This window comes from Schistocerca cancellata, chromosome 3, assembly GCF_023864275.1.
Source record: "Schistocerca cancellata isolate TAMUIC-IGC-003103 chromosome 3, iqSchCanc2.1, whole genome shotgun sequence".
In the NCBI taxonomy this organism is placed as follows: domain Eukaryota; kingdom Metazoa; phylum Arthropoda; class Insecta; order Orthoptera; family Acrididae; genus Schistocerca; species Schistocerca cancellata.
Window position 1 is genome coordinate 71,593,860 of NC_064628.1, and position 23,873 is coordinate 71,617,732.

The following is a 23,873-nucleotide window of genomic DNA, read 5'->3' on the forward strand; positions in this document are numbered from 1 at the left end:
TCTATCTCCTCCGTCAACCCGATCTGGTACGGATCCCACACTGATGAGCAATACTCAAGTATAGGTCGAACGAGTGTTTTGTAAGCCACCTCCTTTGTTGATGGACTACATTTTCTAAGGACTCTTCCAATGAATCTCAACCTGGTACCCGCCTTACCAACAATTAATTTTATATGATCATTCCACTTCAAATCGTTCCGCACGCATACTCCCAGATATTTTACAGAAGTAACTGCTACCAGTGTTTGTTCCGCTATCATATAATCATACAATAAAGGATCCTTCTTTCTATGTATTCGCAATACATTACATTTGTCTATGTTAAGGGTCAGTTGCCACTCCCTGCACCAAGTGCCTATCCGCTGCAGATCTTCCTGCATTTCGCTACAATTTTCTAATGCTGCAACTTCTCTGTATACTACAGCATCATCCGCGAAAAGCCGCATGGAACTTCCGACACTATCTACTAGGTCATTTATATATATTGTGAAAAGCAATGGTCCCATAACACTCCCCTGTGGCACGCCAGAGGTTACTTTAACGTCTGTAGATGTCTCTCCATTGAGAACAACATGCTGTGTTCTGTTTGCTAAAAACTCTTCAATCCAGCCACACAGCTGGTCTGATATTCCGTAGGCTCTTACTTTGTTTATCAGACGACAGTGCGGAACTGTATCGAACGCCTTCCGGAAGTCAAGGAAAATGGCATCTACCTGGGAGCCTGTATCTAATATTTTCTGGGTTTCATGAACAAATAATGCGAGTTGGGTTTCACACGATCGCTGTTTCCGGAATCCATGTTGATTCCTACATAGTAGATTCTGAGTTTCCAAAAACGACATGATACTCGAGCAAAAGACATGTTCTAAAATTCTACAACAGATCGACGTCAGAGAGATAGGTCTATAGTTTTGCGCATCTGCTCGACGACCCTTCTTGAAGACTGGGACTACCTGTGCTCTTTTCCAATCATTTGGAACCTTCTGTTCCTCTAGAGACTTGCGGTACACGGCTGTTAGAAGGGGGGCAAGTTCTTTCGCGTACTCTGTGTAGAATCGAATTGGTATCCCGTCAGGTCCAGTGGACTTTCCTCTGTTGAGTGATTCCAGTTGCTTTTCTATTCCTTGGACACTTATTTCAATGTCAGCCATTTTTTCGTTGGTGCGAGGATTTAGAGAAGGAACTGCAGTGCGGTCTTCCTCTGTGAAACAGCTTTGGAAAAAGGTGTTTAGTATTTCAGCTTTACGCTTGTCATCCTCTGTTTCAATGCCATCATCATCCCAGAGTGTCTGGACATGATGTTTCGAGCCACTTACTGATTTAACGTAAGACCAGAACTTCCTAGGATTTTCTGTCAAGTCGGTACCTAGTATTTTACTTTCGAATTCACTGAACGCTTCACGCATAGCCCTCCTTACGCTAACTTTGACATCGTTTAGCTTCTGTTTGTCTGAGAGGTTTTGGCTGCGTTTAAACTTGGAGTGAAGCTCTCTTTGCTTTCGCAGTAGTTTCCTAACTTTGTTGTTGTACCACGGTGGGTTTTTCCCGTCCCTCACAGTTTTGCTCGGCACGTACCTGTCTAAAACGCATTTAACGGTTGCCTTGAACTTTTTCCATAAACACTCAACATTGTCAGTGTCGGAACAGAAATTTTCGTTTTGATCTGTTAGGTAGTCTGAAATCTGCCTTCTATTACTCTTGCTAAACAGATAAACCTTCCTCCCTTTTTTTATATTCCTATTAACTTCCATATTCAGGGATGCTGCAACGGCCTTATGATCACTGATTCCCTGTTCTGCACTTACAGAGTCGAAAAGTTCGGGTCTGTTTGTTATCAGTAGGTCCAAGATGTTATCTCCACGAGTCGGTTCTCTGTTTAATTGCTCGAGGTAATTTTCGGATAGTGCACTCAGTATAATGTCACTCGATGCTCTGTCCCTACCACCCGTCCTAAACATCTGAGTGTCCCAGTCTATATCTGGTAAATTGAAATCTCCACCTAAGACCATAACATGCTGAGAAAATTTATGTGAAATGTATTCCAAATTTTCTCTCAGTTGTTCTGCCACTAATGCTGCTGAGTCGGGGGGTCGGTAAAAGGAGCCAATTATTAACCTTGCTCGGTTGTTGAGTGTAACCTCCACCCATAATAATTCACAGGAACTATCCACTTCTACTTCACTACAGGATAAACTACTACTAACAGCGACGAACACTCCGCCACCGGTTGCATGCAATCTATCCTTTCTAAACACCGTCTGTGCCTTTGTAAAAATTTCGGCAGAATTATCTCTGGCTTCAGCCAGCTTTCTGTACCTATAACGATTTCAGCTTCGGTGCTTTCTATCAGCGCTTGAAGTTCCGGTACTTTACCAACGCAGCTTCGACAGTTTACAATTACAATACCGATTGCTGCTTGGTCCCCGCTTGTCCTGACTTTGCCCCGCACCCGTTGAGGCTGTTGCCCTTTCTGCACTTGCCCGAGGCCATCTAACCTAAAAAACCGCCCAGCCCACGCCACACAACCCCTGCTACCCGTGTAGCCGCTTGTTGCGTGTAGTGGACTCCTGACCTATCCAGCGGAACCCGAAACCCCACCACCCTATGGCGCAAGTCGAGGAATCTGCAGCCCACATGGTCGCAGAACCGTCTCAGCCTCTGATTCAGACCCTCCACTCGGCTCTGTACCAAAGGTCCGCAGTCAGTCCTGTCGACGATGCTGCAGATGGTGAGCTCTGCTTTCATCCCGCTAGCGAGACTGGCAGTCTTCACCAAATCAGATAGCCGCCGGAAGCCAGAGAGGATTTCCTCCGATCCATAGCGACACACATCATTGGTGCCGACATGAGCGACCACCTGCAGATGGGTGCACCCTGTACCCTTCATGGCATCCGGAAGGACCCTTTCCACATCTGGAATGACTCCCCCCGGTATGCACACGGAGTGCACTTTGGTTTTCTTCCCCTCCCTTGCTGCCATATCCCTAAGGGGCCCCATTACGCGCCTGACGTTGGAGCTCCCAACTACCAGTAAGCCCACCCTCTGCGACTGCCCGGATCTTGCAGACTGAGGGGCAACCTCTGGAACAGGACAAGCAGCCATGTCAGGCTGAAGATCAGTATCAGCCCGAGACAGAGCCTGAAACCGGTTCGTCAGACAAACTGGAGAGGCCTTCCGTTCAGCCCTCCGGAATGTCTTTCGCCCCCTGCCACGCCTTGAGACGACCTCCCACTCTACCACAGGTGAGGGATCAGCCTCAATGCGGGCAGTATCCCGGGCAACCACAGTCGTAGTCCGATCGGGGGATGCGTGGGACGAGCTGGCCGTCCCCGACAAACCCCCATCCGGACCCCCACAGTGATGCCCATTGGCAACAGCCTCAAGCTGTGTGACCGAAGCCAACACTGCCTGAAGCTGGGAGCGAAGGGATGCCAACTCAGCCTGCATCCGAACACAGCAGTTGCAGTCCCTATCCATGCTAAAAACTGTGCAAAGAACGTCTGAACTAATCTACAGAGAGCGCAAACAAAACGACACAAAATTGAAGCGGTTATTAAAATACAAGATTGCCTAGTAAATGCAGTAATGCTGCCACTTGTGCACTGCTGACACACTGCTCGGCGGCGGAAGGAGACTACGCGATTTAACACTTGCCCCTTGTAATGACTGTTACTACAACTGCCTGATTTTCATGGATTCCAGTTTCAGTGGGGACAATCTGTGAGGTCAGATCAATTTGTTGTTCTATGTAAATATGCATTTAGTATTGTTTACAGGATATCTTGTTATACAGACCATTTATAAAATTGTAACGATGTATTATTGTTGAACGTTCCTCCGAAGATGACTAAATGATTGGGGAAGATCAATGACATTTAGGCATGAACCATGTGGTTGCTAGAAGGAACCAACAATCTTCATCTACATCTATACTCTGCAAACCACCATGAGGTGCATGGCAGAGGGTACATCCCATTGTGCCAGTTATTAGGGTTTCTTTGTGTTCCACTCAAGTATGGAGCACAGGAAGAATGATAGACTGAATGCCTCTGTTGGTGCAGTAATTATTCTAATCTTATCCTCACAATCCCTATGTGAGCAACACATAGGGGGCTGTAGTATATCCCTAGAGTAATCACTTAAAGCAGGTTTTTGAAACTTTGTTAACAGACTTTCTTCAGGCAGTTTATGTCTATCTTCAAGAGACATCCAGTTCAGTTCAGTTCAGTTCATTATCTCTGTGACACTCTCCCATGGATTAAACAAACCTGGAACCATCTGTGTAGCTCTTCTCTGTATACATTCAATAACCCCTGTTGGTCCTATCTGGTATGGATCACACACACTTGAGCAATATTCTAGAGCCGATTGCAAAAGTGATCGGTCCACATGTAGATTGATTGCATTTCCCCAGAGTTCTACCAATAAACCAAAGCCTACCACCTGCTTTACCCACAACTGAACCTATGTGATCATTCCATTTCATATCTGTACAAAGTGTTACACCCAGGTATTTGTATGAGTGGCCAATTCCAACAGTGATTCATTGATATAGTCATAGGATACCACAGCTTTCCGTTTTGTGAAATACAAAATTTTACATTTCTGGACATTTAAAGCAAAATGCAAATTTCTGTGCCACTTTAAATCAAGATCTTCCTGAATATTTTTGCAGCTTCTTTCAGCTAGTACTTCATTACAGATAACTGCATCATCTGCAAAAAGCCTAATTTTACTATTAATATCATCTGCAAGGTCACTAATATGCAACTTGAATAGCAAGGGTCATAACACACTTCCTGGTGCACACCCGAATTTACTTCTACATCTTATGACGATTTTCCATCCTAGATAACATGCTGCATCCTCCCTGCCATAAAGTCCTCAATGCAGTCACAAATTTCACTTGATAGCTTATATGATCATAGTTTTTACAATGAACGTAGGTGTGGTACTGAGTCAAATGCTTTTCGGAAATCAAGAAATACACCATCTACCTGATTGCCTTGATCCAAAGCTTTAAGTAAGTCATGTGGGAAAAGTGTGAGTTGGGTTTCACGTGACTGATGCTTTTGAAATCCATGCTGTTTGCACTGAGGGGGTCATTCTGTTTGAGACACCTCGTTATGTTTGAGCTCAGAATATGTTCTAAGGTTCTACAACAAAGCAATGTCAAGGATACTGGACTACCCTTCCTGTAGGTGGGTGTGACCTGTGCACTTTTCCAAGAACTGGACATGGTCTTCTGTTCTACTTGTTTCGTTCATCTTTCCAGTGGCACAAGGATTAATTTGGTGGAATTCTCCTGGATTTTCTTTTGTAAAGGAACATTTGAAAATGGAGTTTAGCATTTCAGCTTTTGGTCTGCTACAGTCAATCTCATTTCCTGTCTCACACACTAGGGACTGGACACTAACTTTGGCGCCACTAACAGTCTTTACATACTTTACAACACGTTCATGCCTATCCTTGATACTGAGCCTTGAGCAAATGACCTCCCATGCAGCTTTAGTTTAGTAAATGCAACAGTGCTTACACTCAACTAACACAGAAGAAACCAGAAAGGACTACATGCGAGTGTATTTTGGTAAGTACATATAGATATTATGAGTGAAGACAAGTTACAACATGCAGAAAGAAGAAAAAAATAAAATAAACAAAAGTAGACTTACTTCATTAGTTGTTCACGTAGGACCTGCAATATAGGTATCTCTCTGAGCCTCTGTTCTGTTAATAAACTCCATATTATTCCAGGAGGCCTTGGAAGTCGAGGTGTGACATTTATTATCTGTGTTGGTGTTATGATGATGTCAACAGGAACATCATGACTCTTAAACAACTGATGAGGGAGAGAATCAAATACCTGAAAATGGTTAGAAAGTTCTCATAAATAAATTTAAAATACAAAATGTAGGCATATCAGCTTATAGTGTATAACATCAGAACAGACATTAAGTGCCAATCTCAAGTCAAATCTGAAGCCAAAAATTGCAATAAGAGATTCGAAAAGCAATGACTTGCGAACTGCTGAAACTGTGACAGGGCTGATACAAAAAAGGGCAAAAACATTACGAGCTTTAGGAACTCAAAAACTGGTAGGTATCTATCTGTGCCTGAAGGAGATGGAGAATGATAAAATATTTAGAAGACTGGTATAAATATAAAACAGAATGTGTGTTTCACTTCCACATAAGGCTACAATCTAGACTAATATTTTCAGAAAAGCCTGCCCAACATTTAAACTAAACTCGATGTTCACAAATTTCTCTTTTTCTGAAAATTTTCTTGCTACTGCCAGTAGGCATTTTATGTACTCTTTACTTCACCATTGTCAGTTGTTTTTCTGCCCAAATAGCAAAATGTGTCTATTGCTTTTACCATCTAATTTCCCAACTCAATTCCCTCAGTATCATCCAAAAGTCCATCACCCTTGATTTATTTTAACTGAGCTTTGATCATGGGATTTCAATGAAGTTTGCAATCTGCAGCATTGTCCCCAGAACAGAGCATTTTCAGAGTCAAGAGGAAGGCTTGGACCAGGACTTCAAATGTTTTGTCACAAACCAGACCATGACACGTTGGACTAGCGCAACTGGCATGATTAGGCAATTCTCCATCCAGTCCAGAAAATGATAACTATAGGAGACCATGAAATATTGATGTAAACTCCAAAGAACTCCCCTGACGGGCAAGACTATTACAGTAATAGTGTGCAACTGCTGAAGTGCTCTCAATAGAATGCCAGAGTTTGAAGCATTACTAAAAAGGAGTTGAGCTTACATAATACTAAGTACAGAAAGCTGGTAATAATACAAAATTCACAGTAGGGGGCTTTTTGGGATGAATCTAAATGCATACTGAATGGATAGGCTAATGAGAAATAGTGGTGATGTATTTGCCATGGTAGATGAGAAACTCAAATCCATTGTGGTACAAACTGAAGCTGCAAGCAAGATCATCTGGGGAAGACTGAGTATCATGTGTGTGTTCACCAACTTTAATTGGGCCTTATACTGACTATCAGACTAACCCCAAATGAAACAAAAAACCCTAGCACAAATCTCACTGGTATACAATTTCCCCAACTTTACTATCATTGGAAGAGACTATAATTATCTAATAATCTATTGAGATAACTATAGTTTTGTACATGGTGGACACAACAAGACATCATGTGAAATAATTCTAAATGACTTATCTGAAAACTGCTGACAACAGATATTTGGGACGCCGATTCATAACAGAAATATGTTAGATCTAATAGAAACAAATAGTAGACCTGAGTTCTTTGAGGATAGACACAATGAATTGGATAATTGATAATGATGCACTTGCAGCACAGTGATCATTCAACTAAAAGGAAACTACCATTAACACAGTAAAATAGGTAGACACGCAGTGGTGTCATACTCCAAGGAGGAATGTAAAACATTTAGCTCCGGGCAGGACAAGAAGAGGAACAGTGGATAAAGTTTAGAAGAGTATTAGACAAGCACTGGACAGATAGGTAACTGCAGGGACTGGCAAAAAGACCTCCCCTATTTGGAGAGGCCACTGTGTGAATTGTGATGGGGTTATTGACATGGAGGAGGTACTGATTAATAGCTGTGTACATGCCATTTTCAGCAAAAGCAATGGCTCGGCTAGGTGAGCATCATGTATTTGTTGTAGAGGAGCAGATCTGTAATGGTGGTTCTGTGATTACTACTAAAACATTTCACATTCAGTTCGACCTTGGCCAACAAGATTCTGTTCCTGATAGAAAAACCATTCAAGTCTGGGTATCAAACTTTACAGTATCAGGTTCTCCACAGAAAAGAAAATCTACTGATCAACCTCAGACTGTAACAACAGGTAAATGTGAGACTGTCCAGGCAGCACTCTCCAAATGTTTAGCTCTTAAACATGCAGCTACCCTGGGATTGTCTGATATGACAAAATTATTGCTACCCAAGAATGAAGTGAGAGAGACTTTGAAATTTGCAAAGCTGTACGTGAGGAAATGCTTCAGAACATTCCCCCAGGTGCTGCTTTGATTTCTTCTGATGTGGGTCACTTTCACTTTTCAGATAATACAAATAAACAAAATTTCTGCTACAGGGCAGCAGGAAACCCTCAAGAACTTCATGAATGACTACATTATAACAATTGAGAATTCAATACACCATTGCTGAATTAGGTGTGTGGAGTCTGTATTTTTTCGAAGGAGGTAGGTGATAGTTAACTCAAATTGCTATTGTCACTTGGTAGGGAGCTTAGATAACCAGTCTGTTGGGGATCATGAAAAGGGAGGAGTATGGTTCCAACAACACAGAGCCATAGCAACACCTCTCAGCATCCTCTAAAAATTCTGAGAGAGTCATTTCTTGGACGTTGTCTCTCTTCATGAAGATACATCGTCTGGCCCCCAAGGTCATTCAATTTTTCAACTTGTGATTTTTCTCTTTGGGGACGCCTAAATGCTCAAGTGTACAAACATCACCCCACAACCCTACATGAATGTAAGGAGACAATCAACAAGGAAGTGGCTGCCATTCTCCTGGAAATGTCACAAAGAACTATGGAAAACTTCCAGGAGAAGCTTCATTAATGTGTCAACAATGGAGGAGCCATTTACCATAGATAATTTTTAAAACCAGTTAATGTAAAATAGCATAGTATTTGTTGTTCACAAGTAAAAGTATTTTCTCCGTATCTTTTTTATTTTTTAAATACAGGAGCTCTACTTTTTAGTAGAACAGTTCATGGTGAGAGTGGCTCTCCTCTTATACAGTCTCTGTGAAGAAACTTCTAAGAAACAACAAATTCTGAGCAACAGGTGTACAACAAAGCGCAGAACTACACATAGTGAAATGCATTTGGTTGTAAAAAGCTCACAGCACATGGCTTGCAGCAACTTCCGTAAGTGTGGTGTGCTCCTCCCAGTTGAATTTATTTATAGCATGAATTTAACACGGTCCACTTCTTCTATCTGCTTGTCATCATATGTTAGGCATATACTTGTGGGACATCCCTTACAAGTTCTCAACTGCATGTAGTGTGTTTTTTCAAAGTTTAGTGACAAAGAATTGGCTAGGAACCAGTGATTAATGCCCACAAATATTTTATTAGTCGATCTTTCTAAGACTACACTGTATTTGCTATTTAGTGCAATGTTTGTATCATTGGCAAGCAAAACAAACTTGGCATCTGGTAATGTTACTGATGAAAGGTCATTGATATACACAAGAAAAAGTAAGGGCCCTAAAATGGAACCATGTGGGACCCCAAATGTAATTAGTTCTCACGTGGATGATGCCTGATAACTTAATACATGTCTCTTTCCTAATGACAACCTTTGTTTCCTGCCAGAGATATAAGATTTGAACCATTTTGCAGCATTTCCTGTTACACCATAATATTCTAATTTACTTAAAAGGATATTGTGATTTACAGAGTCAAATGCCTTTGACAGATCACAAAATATACCAGTTCCCTGCATTTTTTTTGTCTAATAAATTAAGTACATTTTCACTGTGAGTGTAGATAGCCTTCTCAATATCAGAACCCTTTAGAAATTCAAACTGCGGCTTTGACAGTATGTTATTTGTGATAAGATGGTTATAAACCCGATTGTACATTACCTTTCCTAAAATTTTTGAAAATTCTGGCAAAAGTGAAATTGGACGGAAATTTGACACTATTTCTTTATCTCCTTTCTGAAACAGCAGCTTAACTTCAGCATATTTCAACCATTCAGGAAATATCCTGCTGATAAACGACTGGTTACGCAGGTACCAGAGAAGGAAAGTTGCTACTCACCATATAGCGGAGATGTTGAGTGGTGACAGGCACAATAAAAAGATTCACACAATCACAGATTTTGGCCCTTAAGGCCTTTGTCAGCATAAGACACACATACACACATGCACACACACACTCACGCAAACACAACTTGCACACGTGCCTGCAGCCTCAGAGAGCTGAAACTACAATGCGAGCAGCAGTACCAGTGCATGATGGGAGTGGCGACTGGGTGGAGAAGGCTGGAAGAAGGAGGAGAAGGCTGGGGCAGGGAGGGGGAGGGATAGTATGGTGGGAGTGGTGGACAGAGGGCAGGAGAGAAGGTGCGGAGGGGGGAAGGAGTAAGTAGTGGAAAGGAGAGAAATAAAAAGAAATTAAAAGACTTGGTGTGGCAGTGAAATGACAGTGGTGTAGTGCTGGAATGGGAACAGGGAGGGGGCTGGATGGGTGAGGACAGTGACTAACGAAGGTTAAGGCCAGGAGGGTTACGGGAACGTAGGATGTATTGCAGGGAAAGTTCCCATCTGCGCAATTCAGAAAAGCTGGTGTTGGTGGGCTGTGAAGAAGTCACTGAGATGAGGGGTATCATGTTTGGCAGTGTGTTCAGCAACAGGGTGGTCAACTTGATTTTTGGCCACAGTTCGTTGGTAGCCATTCATGCAGACAGACAGCTTGTCATGCCTACATAGAATGCAGCACAGCGGTTGCAGCTTAGCTGGTAAATCACATGACTGGTTTCATAGGGAGTCCTGCCTTTGATGGGATAGGTGATGTTAGTGACCGGACTGGAGTAGGTGGTGGTAGGAGGATGTATGGGATAGGTCTTGCATCTAGGTCTATTACAGGGGTATGAGCCATGAGGTAAGGGATTGGGAGCAGGGGTTGTGTAAGGATGGACGAGTATATTATTTAGGTTCAGTGGACGGCAGAATACCACAGTAGGAGGGGTGGGAGGGATAGTGGGTAGGCCATTTCTCATTTCAGGGCATGACGAGAGGTAATCAAAACCCTGGTGGAGAATGTAATTCAGTTGCTGCAGTCCCGGATGGTACTGAGTTACGAGGGGAATGCTCCTCTGTGGCTGGCCAGTGGGACTTCGGGAAGACAGGATAGATAAGGCACAGGAGATTTGTTTTTGTACAAGGATGGGAGGATGATTACAGTCAGTGAAGGTTTCAGTCATACCCTCGGTATATTTAGAGAAGGACTGCTCCTCAGTGCAGATGTGATGACCATGGGTGGCTAGGTTGTACGAAAGGGACTTCTTGGTATGGAATGGGTGGCAGCTGTCGAAGTGGAGGTATTGCTGTTGGTTAGTAGGTTTTATATGGATGGGAGGTACTGATGTATCCATCTCTGAGGTGGAGATCAACATCTAGGAAGGTGGCTTGTTGGGTTGAGTAGGACCAGGTGAAGCAAATTGGGGAGAAGTTGTTGAGGTTCTGGAAGAATGTGAATAAGGTGTCCTCACCTTCAATGCAGATAGCAAAGATGTCATCAATGAATCTGAACCAGGCGTTGGGTTTAGGATTCTGGGTTTTTAGCAAGGATTGCTCTAGATGGCCCATGAATAGGTTAGCATAGGATAGTGCCATGCGGGTGCCATAGCCATACTGTGGATTTGTTTGTAGGTAATGCCTTCAAAGGAGAAGTAATTGTGGGTGAGGATATAGTTGGTCATGGAGTCTAGTAAGGTGGTTGTTGGTTTGGAATCCATAGGGTGTCTGGAAAGGTAGTGTACGATAGCAGTAATGCCATGGGCATTAGGAATGTTAGTGTACAGGGAGGTGGCATCAACAGTGACGAGCAGGGCACCGTGTGGTAAAGGGGAAGTAACTGTGGAGAATCGGTCGAGGAAATGGTTGGTGTCTTTTATATAGGAGGATAGGTTCCTGGTAATGGGTTGAAGGTGTTGGTCTATGAGAGCAGAGATTTTCTCAGTGGGGGCACAGTAACCGGCCACAATGGGGCATCCTGAATGGTTGGCTTTATGTACTTTAGGAAGCATGTAGAAGGTGGGAGTGCGGGGAATGGTAGGGGTAAGTAGGGAGACGGACTCTGGGTAGAGGTTCTGGGATGGGCCTAAGGATTTGAGTGGTGATTGGAGATCCTGCTGGATTGCTGGAATGGGATTATTGTGGCATGGTTTGTAGGTGGAAGTATCTGACAGCTGACAGAGTCCTTCTGCTATGTAATCCTTGCGGCTCAATACAACTGTGGTGGAGCCTTTGTCTGCAGGTAGGATTATAAGATCGGGATCAGTTTTTAGGAGGTGGACTGCGGTTCTTTCTGGGGATGTTAAGGTTAGTATGCATGTTGAGGGATTTGGGAAATGATGGTGAGGCAAGATTCAAGGATAAGAAATTCTGGAAAGTTAACGGGGTGATTTGGAGGCAGTGGGGGTGGATCACAGTTGGATGGAGGAGTGAAATGAGTTAGGCAAGGTTCAATATTGGTCTTTGGTTGAGTCTGACTGGTCGGGTTGGTGACGATAAAGTGTTTCCACTGTGGGGACTGGGAGAAGGAGAGGAGGTCTTTAACTAGTCCTACATGGTTGAATTTGGGAGTGGGGCAAAAAGTGAGGCCTTTGGAAAGGACTGATATTTCTGTGGGACTAAGGCTTCTGGAGGAAAAGTTCATGATTGTGCTACGGGTCTGTTTAGGTTTTGGGTTCCGTGTAGTGGTGGGAGGGAGTTTTGGAGGGTGGGGTAAGTGTAGTAGGTCTGCAAGACAGGGTTTGTCAGCTATGAGGGGGAATGGGGGAGGTTTGAAGGTTGTTGTAAAAGTGGTGGACAGTGGTTCTCCAAGGTGGGAGTAGGAAGTGAGCAGGATGGAGAGCTTTTTGAGGTGGCGTTGTGCATGTTGCTCAAGCTCCTGCAGGGCAAGAGTTTCAATGTGTGTTACGGGTTCCAGTAATTTGGGATTACATAGCAGGAGAATTTTGTGGATGGAGAGAAGGTACTGCAAGGAGGATTGGGCTTGGTTGATATGGTTTTGTAGGACTATGTTGGTGAGGGCTAAGGATTGGCGGAATCTGAAGAGTTGGAGGTCATTATGGAAGGAGGGGTGGCAACCAGGGTAATTTGATGGTAAGCCCATTTGGTAGGGAGTTCATGAGCCAAGCAACAATGCAGGAACAGTATGTGCGACTGGGATCTGGCTATAGATAAGGAAACTTTTCTGTACTGACGCAGATGGAAGGAGCATGGTGGTGCAAAAATGCGAAAATTTACGTAAGAAAGTAGAATAACGTCCAAAAAATTACGCAAAAATACACCCAAATACGTGTGAAAAGTATGTAAAGCATGAAATGGATGCACAGGGGGAAATAAAGAGATGCAATCTGAAGAATATGACGATAGTAGAAAGTGAAAACTCACTAAAATTGGCGAGAAGTCACAAAGGTCAAAGTGTCAAAGTGGTGAATATATAATCATTAATAAATATATATATATATCGCTGTGGGTAGCAGGTTCGAGGGCGGATAAGCATGAAGAAGGGGTACGGCAGATGTGACTGGATGAGGTGGATTTAGTGAGTGGATAGAACAGAGAAAGTGTGGGGCTTGGGGAGGGGTTCATAGTTAGAGATGTAAGATTGTGTGGCACTGGAAAAGTGTGGGAGATAACACGCAAAAATACGGGAACTGACACAAGAAGTGCGATCAGTTTGAAGGTATAGGCTTAATTATATTGGTGGGAGTAATGTGGGACATAAGATGCTGCACCAACAATCAGCGTGGTCTTGAGGCCGTCTGTTGTGTGCGGCCGACTCGGTTGATACAGTTTGGCTTATAAGGAGAGGGTGCAGTGCAGTTCATAAAGCAACAAGAGAAACACAGGAAAGAAAAGAAAGAAGGATGGACACAGAGTATAGCAGTGCAAAAGAAAGTAGTTACAAAGGAAAAGAGCACAGGGTTAGGATCGAAGAAAAGCCATCAGGCAAAAATCAAACAATGGAAAATAGATTCACACAATCACAGCTTTTGGCCCTTAAGGCCTTTGTCAGCAGTAGACACACAAACACACACGCATACACACATACACCCATGCAAATGCAACTTGCACACACGTCTGCAGTCTCAGAGAACTGAAACTACACTGCGAGCAGTAGCATCAGTGCATGATAGGAGTGGCAACTGGGTGGGGGTAAGGAGGAGGCTGGGGTGGGGAGGGGGAGGGATAGTACGAGGTGCATTCAAGTTCTAAGGCCTCCGATTTTTTTTCTAATTAACTACTCACCTGAAATCGATGAAACTGGCATTACTTCTCGACCCTGCAGACACACACATTTTTCACAACGCTGAGGCCATGATTCCATGGCAGCGGCGAAGGCTTCTTTAGGAGTCTGTTTTGCCCACTGGAAAATCGCTGAGGCAATAGCAGCACGGCTGGTGAATGTGCGGCCACGGAGAGTGTCTTTCATTGTTGGAAAAAGCAAAAAGTCACTAGGAGCCAGGTCAGGTGAGTAGGGAGCATGAGGAATCACTTCAAAGTTGTTATCACGAAGAAACTGTTGCGTAACGTTAGCTCGATGTGCGGGTGCGTTGTCTTGGTGAAACAGCACACACACAGCCCTTCCCGGACGTATTTGTTGCAGTGCAGGAAGGAATTTGTTCTTCAAAACATTTTCGTAGGATGCACCTGTTACCGTAGTGCCCTTTGGAATGCAATGGGTAAGGATTATGCCCTTGCTGTCCCAGAACATGGACACCATCATTTTTTCAGCACTGGCGGTTACGCGAAATTTTTTTGGTGGCAGTGAATCTGTGTGCTTCCATTGAGCTGACTGGCGCTTTGTTTCTGGATTGAAAAATGGCATCCACGTCTCATCCATTGTCACAACCGACGAAAAGAAAGTCCCATTCATGCTGTCGTTGCGCGTCAACATTGCTTGGCAACATGCTACACGGGCAGCCGTGTGGTCGTCCTTCAGCATTCGTGGCACCCACCTGGATGACACTTTTCGCATTTTCAGGTCGTCATGCAGGATTGTGTGCACAGAACCCACAGAAATGCCAACTCTGGAGGCGATCTGTTCAGCAGTCATTCGCCGATCCCCCAAAACAATTCTCTCCACTTTCTCAATCATGTCGTCAGACCGGCTTGTGCGAGCCCGAGGTTGTTTCGGTTTGTTGTCACACGATGTTCTGCCTTCATTAAACTGTCGCACCCACGAACGCAATTTCGACACATCCATAACTGCATCATCACATGTCTCCTTCGACTGTCGATGAATTTCACTTGGTTTCACACCACGCAAATTCAGAAAACGAATGATTGCACGCTGTTCAAGTAAGGAAAACGTCGCCATTTTAAGTATTTAAAACAGTTCTCATTCTCGCCGGTGGCGGTATAATTCCATCTGCCATATGGTGGTGCCATCTCTGGGACGTATTGACAATGAACGCGGCCTCATTTTAAAACAATGCGCATGTTTCTATCTCTTTTCAGTCCGGAGAAAAAAAATCGGAGGCCTTAGAACTTGAATGCACCTCGTATGATGGGAGTGGCTGACAGTGAAGTGTTGCAGTTTAGATGGAGAGCAGGAGAGAAGGTGCGGAGGGGGGAAGGAGTAAGTAGCGGAAAGGAGAGAAATAAAAAGAAATTAAAAGACTGGGTGTGGCGGTGAAATGACAGTTGTGTAGTGCTGGCATGGGAACAGGGAGGGGGCTGGATGGGTGAGAACAGTGACTAACGAAGGAATATAGGATGTGTGGCCGGTTACTGTGCTGCCACTGAGAGAATCACTGCTCTCATAGACCAACACCTTCAACCCATTACCCGGAACCTATCCTCCTTATAAAATATACCAACCATTTCCTCGACCGACTCTCCACAGTTACTTCCCCTTTACCGCACGGTGCCCTGCTCATCACTATTGACGCCACTTCCCTGTACACTAACATTTCTAATGCCCATGCCATACTGCTATCGAACACTAACTTTCCATACACCCTATGGATTCCAAACCAACAACCTCCTTCCTTGTCTCCATGACCAACTATATCCTCACCCACAATTACTTCTCCTTTGAAGGTGTTGCCTACAAACAAATCCGTGGTATGGCAATATGCACCCGCATGGCACCACCCTAGCTAACCTACTTATGGGCCATCTAGACGAATCCTTCCTAAAAACCCAGAATCCTAAACCACTCACCTGGTTCAGATTCATCCATATCAAACCTACTAACCACCAGCAACACCCTCACTTCGACAGCTGCCACCCATTCCATACCAAGAAGTCCCTTTCGTACAGCCTAGCCACCCATGGTCATCATATCTGCACTGAGGAGCAGTCCTTCTCTAAATATACCGAGGGTATGACTGAAACCTTCACTGACCGTAATCATCCTCCCATCCTTGTACAAAAACAAATCTCCTGTGCCTCATCTTTCCAGTCTTCCCAAAGTCCCACTGGCCAGCCACAGAGGAGCATTCCCCTCGTAACTCAGTACCATCCGGGACTGCAGCAACTGAATTACATTCTCCACCAGGGTTTTGATTACCTCTCGTCATGCCCTGAAATGAGAAATGGCCTACCCACTATCCCTCCCACCCCTCCTACTGTGGTATTCTGCCGTCCACTGAACCTAAATAATATACTCGTCCATCCTTACACAACCCCTGCTCCCAATCCCTTACCTCATGGCTCATACCCCTGTAATAGACCTAGATGCAAGACCTATCGCATACATCCTCCTACCACCACCTACTCCAGTCCGGTCACTAACATCACCTATCCCATCAAAGGCAGGACTCCCTATGAAACCAGTCATGTGATTTACCAGCTAAGCTGCAACCGCTGTGCTGCATTCTATGTAGGCATGACAAGCTGTCTGTCTGCATGAATGGCTACCAACGAACTGTGGCCAAAAATCAAGTTGACCACCCTGTTGCTGAACACACTGCCAAACATGATACCCCTCATCTCAGTGACTTCTTCACAGCCTGTGCCATGTGGATCCTTCCCACCAACTCCAGCTTTTCTGAATTGCGCAGATGGGAACTTTCCCTGCAATACATCCTACGTTCCCGTAACCCTCCTGGCCTTAACCTTCGTTAGTCACTGTCCTCACCCATCCAGCCCTCTCCCTGTTCCCATTCCAGCACTACACCACTGTCATTTCACTGCCACACCAAGTCTTTTAATTTCTTTTTATTTCTCTCCTTTCCACTACTTACTCCTTCCCCCCTCCACACCTTCTCTCCTGCTGCCCTCTGTCTAAACTTCAACACTTCACTGTCCATCACTCCCACCATACTATCCCTCCCCCTCCCCAGTCCCCACTCTCATCATGCACTGGTGCTGCTGCTCGCAGTGTAGTTTCAGTTCTCTGAGAGTGCAGACGTGTGTGCAAGTTGTGTTTGCGTGAGTGTGTGTGAGCATGTTTGTATGTGTGTCTACTGCTGACAAAGGCCTTATGGGCCGAAAGCTGTGATTGTGTGAATCTTTTTATTGTGCCTATTGCAACTCAGCATCTCTGCTCTATGGTAAGTAGCAACTTTCCTTCACTGGTATGTTACATTCCATCGTGGATTTTCCACTGTTTGGTTACACAGATAGTTTAACATGTTACTTTACTCAGAATCAGATTCTTTGATTAACTTTGTTGATATTTCATCATATCCACTAGATGTTTCTGATTTTAAAGATTTTTTGATGGACATTTCTTCTATGAGGTAGTGAGGGTCAAATTCATATTACAGAAGTTACTCGAAATGCCTGGTCTGAGGTATCCCATGGCAGCATCTACAGAACCTAACAATCCCATCATTTCAGTAACAGTTATAAAATGTTTGTTAAAAATTTCTGCAACACTTTACACATCTGTCAGCAATGTATCATTTACTCTTAATACAATTTGCGCCTCTTCATGTCTGGTTCTACCAGTCTCCTCCTTCACTATATCCCATATTGTCTTTATTTTGTTATCTGATATGACTATCTTTTCCTTGTAATATATTTGCTTTGATGTCCGTATTACACTCTTTAATATTTTGCAGTATTTCTTGTAATGTGCCATAGCTTCAACATCAGAACTGTTTCGGATTGACAGATATAGTTTTCTTCATTACATGATGCCTCTATTCCTTGAGTAATCTATGGCTTCTTTGTAGACTTTGCTCTAGCCTTGGTTAGTTTTGGGGGAAAACAGTGTTCAAATAAGGTAAGCACTTTATTAGCAAAAGTGTTATATTTTTCATTCATGCCGTGAGCACTGTAAACGTCACTCCAGTGAATGCCTCTGAGGAGTGTCCTAAAATAATCAATTTTTAGATTACTGACTACCCTCTTGAGTTCAGGTTTAATAGATTTTATATACTGTTCAGTATTAATATTTAACAGAAGAAACTGCATGTCATGGTCTGAGAGGACATTGACTATTGGTTTTGTAATATAATTTTGTTCATTGGATTTTTCTATAAAGATATTATCAATGGCTGTTTGTGAGCAAATGGCTAATCCAGTTGGGAACTTTACAGTGGGAATTAAGTTGAATGATAGTGTTACTAACTCAAATAAGTTCTTATTGGGAGAGTCTTTAAGGAAATCTACATTGAAGTCACCAGCAACCACTATTTCTCTGTTTTGGTTATTAAATGGACCAGTACAGCTTCAACGTGGTTTATGAACAGATTAGAGTTACCTGCAGGTGCTCGATATACACTGAATATTAGGAAGGATTATTTATGAAATTCTACTTCTGTTGCACATGCTTCCATACGCTGTTTTAGGCAAAATTAATATATGTCTATGTCCTTAAATTTATGACCATTCCTGATGAATGTGGCAACTCTTTCTTTTTGCGTTTCTGCTCTAAAAATGTGAGATGCTAACCTGAATCCTGTAACACTTAAAAGTTCTGTACCAGAGGTCACATGATGTTCAGAGAGGCAGATTATGTCAACTGTGTTTGAGGACTCTAATTCATCTATGCAGATAATTAATTCATTAATTTTATTTCTCAGTCCTCGAATATTTTGATGCAATAAAGATAGCTGATATATCACATTGACTGAGTTAAAACTGGGTAGAGTTGAAATTTCTGCTGATTGTTGAAAGTTCTTAACCAACAGCTGTTTACGCTGATGTAGTAAGCTAGAATTATGTTTTTTGGTTTCTTTCTCAAACTGAAAGTTTGTCTCAATCCTAATCTCTCTTAAAACTTGGTTGCTTTCTGTCCTGCCTACCCTAAAGAAAGGGTCTTTTCTGGACCCTATAACCACTGGTATTTTATCACATATGACAGTGCCACCCCCCTTTAACTTTCCTGCTATTTTCCCAGCCAGTTTACCCTTCCCGTTGCTGTCGAGATGAAAGCCATGCCCAGTATAATCTGACCTACTGGGAGACTCAACAGGAACCACACCAATGTGTGACCCTGCACCAGGCACAAGCAGCCCTTCCAAATCCAAATTAACTCCCCTCACAGAAGAGTTCAAATGAGGTCATGGCGCCCAAGAACAGATACAAACTCAACACTAGTATGCTACAATGCTGATGCAATCTTTGCCAGGTCACACTCTATACTGTATCCAGGATTTCCATCAATACTATTACCTGGACCATCCACTATAACCACAGTGTCTTCTTTAGTGAAATCTTTGCAAAGTGATCCTAAATCCTGTCACCTGCTCCAGACTAGCAATAGGTTTAAAAAAAAATTGGTGTCCTGGTATTCTGATCCTAGTTCATATTGCAAAAGCTGGCCAATACTTCTTCCATGGGAACTACCTAACTTTCTTCCTTTTTACTGATTTCCCTACATTCTTACTTTTCAATTTGCTGCTGAAAGTTTGTTGTGCCCTGTCTACACCTGCAACTGCTTGAGGCTCACCAGTTTCTAACTGAAGCAACAGGTCAAATATATTTTCCACATTCACCACGAAGCTGTCACACAAAGTTACAAGCCTGTTCCTCCTGTTGCCTTTTGCCACTTCCCACCTCTCTTCACCCCTCCCCCCTACTTAACCTGTCAAGATCTCTCCTGGCCTTGTCTAACTCAGCCTGAAGAGTGGCAATTTTCCACTCCTGTTCTAGTATCTTACTATCTCTACTACATAGCCTACAAAACCACTGATGAGTCTCATTTACTTCACCTACTCCCACATCATTACAGTCACCCACATGGAAAAAACTACAGCACCCGTCACACCAAAGCCCCGACCTAACAATTCTACAGCAAGTCAAGCACTTCTCACCCATGATAAAAGTAATAGCTTATTAAGAATAAGTCAGTTAAATGACAGATAAACACAAAAATATGACACCACAAATTTGGCCTATACACAACTGTATGTAAACAAAATCAACAGAGCAAAGCTTCTTAAACTAGAACTTAAACTTTACGCTACTTTCTGGAAATGTGAATTAAATAATGAAGAGGTTCACTACAGTTAAATTATTGGAGAGAGCAAAGAACAATTAAATGAAATTCTATAGATTTGCTGCGAAAAATGCAAACAGAAAATATGACTATAACCCGACTGTATGATCTTTTCGCGTTTTCTGCTACATTACATAAAGAAAAATGAAACCTTTGATGGTATGCTTAAGAAGCACACCAATACATCTATTTACCATGTAATCAGTACTAAGCTAAATATTATTATTATCTAAAATGTCTTATCTTTATGAGAACACCAAAATTTGCGCTAGTTGCCTGGCTGCAGCGCACATGCTTACAGACAATGACATTTCAATATGTAAGGCATAGCATCCTATTGCAGAAGCACAAAATCACTTGAAAATGGCCTAGAAGGCTGAAACTAGTTGAGAACAAATAAAATTAATATAGCAAAAATGGAAAATGCCATCTCCATTATTGTTTGAGGTTCCATAATATGAATCTTTGTGAGATTAATACTGAAATTTCCAACTCTGAACCACTTGTAGGCCTTTTCAGCTATCATCTGAAAGGACCCATGACTACTGTTCTTGTGTCATCAGCAAACATTACAGTTTTGAATTGCTCTTTAAAGTTACTCAAAGGTTCTATACTTATGTCATAAACAAGAGAGGCTACAGCATTGATTCCTGAGGCACTCCACGTTACACTCTGCCACTCTGAGATTATTTTCATGCCTGATATGCAATATGTTTATAAGACACTGTGTTCTACTATGGATTCCATCCATGTAAGATGAATGATATTAATTTCATAACACTTAGTTCGTTAAGTAGAATTCTGTGATCCATAAAATCAATGGATTTGACACGGTCACAGCATATATCAGTAGGATAATTTTTCTTAGTTAGCTCTACTAGCACTTCATTTGTGAAGTCTTGTACTGCTTTCTGCGTGGAGAACCCTTTAGGAAACCAAAACTGAAAGGTGGTTAACAAGTTCTACTCAGTTAAATGTGTCAGTATTCAAAGAAATACCACTGTCTCTAACACTTTTGAAAATTCTGGAAGTAGTGTTGTACGTCTTCAATAAGAAGTGATACGCTAATCTCCAGCTGTGTAGGGCTTGCATTTTTTAAACTAATGTCTGCTGATGGTGCATGCAGTGACTCCACAAGTAAATTCAAAGTAAATCCTAAGTGGGGGGGGGGGGGGGGGATTTTGGATGATTTAGTCGAAAGAAAGCACTTCACAAGCTGAGAAATTCAGTAACACGTTGGTCCACCTCTGGCTCTTATGAAAGTAATTATTCAGCTTGGCAAAACTGGATGTTCTCCTGAGGGAGGCCAGCGAGATTACAAGATCTGCCCTCCCTCCCCCCAAATTGAGAACGTCTGGAGAATTATGGCCATGATCCTCCAACTGGCTCAGGATTTTGATGTTGAAACACATCAATTGGACAGCATCTGGCACAATATCCGTCTAAAGGACATACAACAACTCTATCATCAATGTTACTTTGAATATCTGCTTGCATAAGGACCAGAAACGACCTTGCCACGGTGGTAACAACGGTTCCCACTTAAGCACTGTTGGGCTGGGCTAGCACTTGGATGGGTGACCATCTGGTCTGCTGAGCACTGTTTGTTGGCAAGCGTGGCACACTCAGCTCTTGTGAGGCAAACAGAGGAGCTACTTGATTGAGAAGTAGTGACTCTGGTCTTGTAAACTGACATGTGGCTGGGAGAGCGGTGTGCTGACTACATGCTCCTCCATATCCGCATCTATTGACGCCTGTGGGCTGAGGGTGACTCGGTGACCGGTCGGTACCGTTAGGCCTTCCAAGGCCTGTTTGGTAGGAGTTTTAGTTTTATAAGGGCCAGATGTGGACCTCTGCATTATTAACTTGCTCAATTTGTGAAGCTTTTCTTTGAATAAATCATCCATTTTTTTAGAACTTGTAATAAGTTGTTTGTCAGTAAATGTATGTAACATCTACCGATTTCACCCATTTGGACAATTTCTTTGTGGTGCGTCATTTTTAATGTCTTAAGAGTGTATCTGTATGTCATCATTTATCACTGGGTGCAGTGTTTGCGACTGCTGTGATGAAGTAATCGCTGAATTTGGTGGCCAATGATTTTAAAGTGTAACCACTTCTGCCACAGCTATTTTATAGGGGCCTCAATTTCATTTAGATAACCAGTTTGTTAATTTCTTGTTTAATAATGTTCCAAATAGTTTCTGCCTTATTCTTGGAGTGCTTTGTGTTTTGAGTACAGTACTTGAGTTTTGCATTTTTAAATGTCAAAGTGGAGGGTTTGACAATACTGGTGGTAATAGTGTTTCACATCTTGTCTACTGATTTTCTTCTCAGAATTTCATAAAGCCCTCTCTTCCTAGCACAAGCTACTTTAATCCAAGGACTTATCCACCCCCTACCTTTGCTTGTTTTCAATTTTGCCCTATTCATTCCAGGAGAAAACAAGACTTGAAGTGTTGTAGGAATGTTTTTAAAAGTTAAATTTTCCATTAATATTGTCTCTAAATTTCTCCCCAGTGTTCTTCTTGTAGTTTCTCTCTGGACACCATGATAAAATTATTGTTTATGATTCTACAATACAATACTTTCCTTCTATCATCTTTACTTAAGCGATCAGTAAATTTTATTGTTAACATTTGACCATTATGGTCAGATAAACCACTGACTATTTGTTTTACAGTTAAATCACTGTGGGTTGTAGGTCCATTAACAGACTGTTAACAGCTGTTGCACTGTGTCCTTAAATTCTCACAGATAATTTTACTGTGGAAAATAATCCAAAGCTGGACTTCAACAACTGAAGGTGCCCTTAAGTCAGTACTCTCTGACAGAAAATCGAGGTCTAAGATAAATAATGCTTTAAAGACAGAAAGTTCTTTCTCATATTCTGTACAGAATGTTAAAGTTATCTCATCAGGATGAAAGATCTTTCCTTTGTTGAGTGACTTGAGTTTACTATCTAGTCTTTGATCACTTATCTCAATATACGCTCTTTCTTGCAATGTCTGCAAGGAGAAATTGTAACACAGTTGTCCATAAACAAAATTTTGGAAGAAATTTTCCACATTTCCTGTTTCAGTGTGTTATGGTCACTGAGAGACAGACTATGACTTAAGTGGAAACAAAACTTCTTAGAAGTTTTGTCATTTCAATTGGTATAATTCTACTACACAATTCAATGAATGCATCTTGTAATGCACTAATATCACTCATTTGGACTTCATATAGCTTTTCAGAATGAGATTTTCACTCTGCAGCGGAGTGTGCACTGATATGAAACTTCCTGGCAGATTAAAACTGCGCGCCAGACCGAGACTAGAATTCGGGACCTTTGCCTTTCGTGGGCAAGTGCTCTACCAACTGAGCTACCCAAGCACGACTCGCACCCTGTCCTCACAGCTTTACTTCTGCCAGTACCTCGTCTCCTATCTTCCAAACTTTACAGAAGCTATCCTGCGAACCTTGCAGAACTAGCACTCCTGAAAGAAAGGATATTGCGGAGACATGTCTTAGCCACAGCCTGGGGGATGTTTCCAGAATGAGATTTTCACTCTGCAGCGGAGTGTGCGCGGAAATGTAACTTCCTGGCGATTAAAACGGCGTGACTGACCGAGACTCGAACTCAGGACCTTTACCTTTCGCGGGCAAGTGCTCTACCAACTGGCAGAAGTAAAGCTGTGAGGATGGGGCGTGAG

General features: G+C 42.7%; 1 protein-coding gene across 1 annotated transcript in view; it reads right to left on the minus strand.

Annotated features, from left to right (window-relative positions):
• Window positions 1-23,873, minus strand: part of LOC126177003 (methenyltetrahydrofolate synthase domain-containing protein) — a 122,613-nt gene that overhangs the window by 37,129 nt on the left and 61,611 nt on the right. Inside the window, exon 5 of the mRNA XM_049924218.1 lies at window positions 5,673-5,863. Coding sequence (XP_049780175.1) covers window positions 5,673-5,863 — 191 coding nt within the window. The remainder of the gene's footprint in view (window positions 1-5,672; window positions 5,864-23,873) is intronic.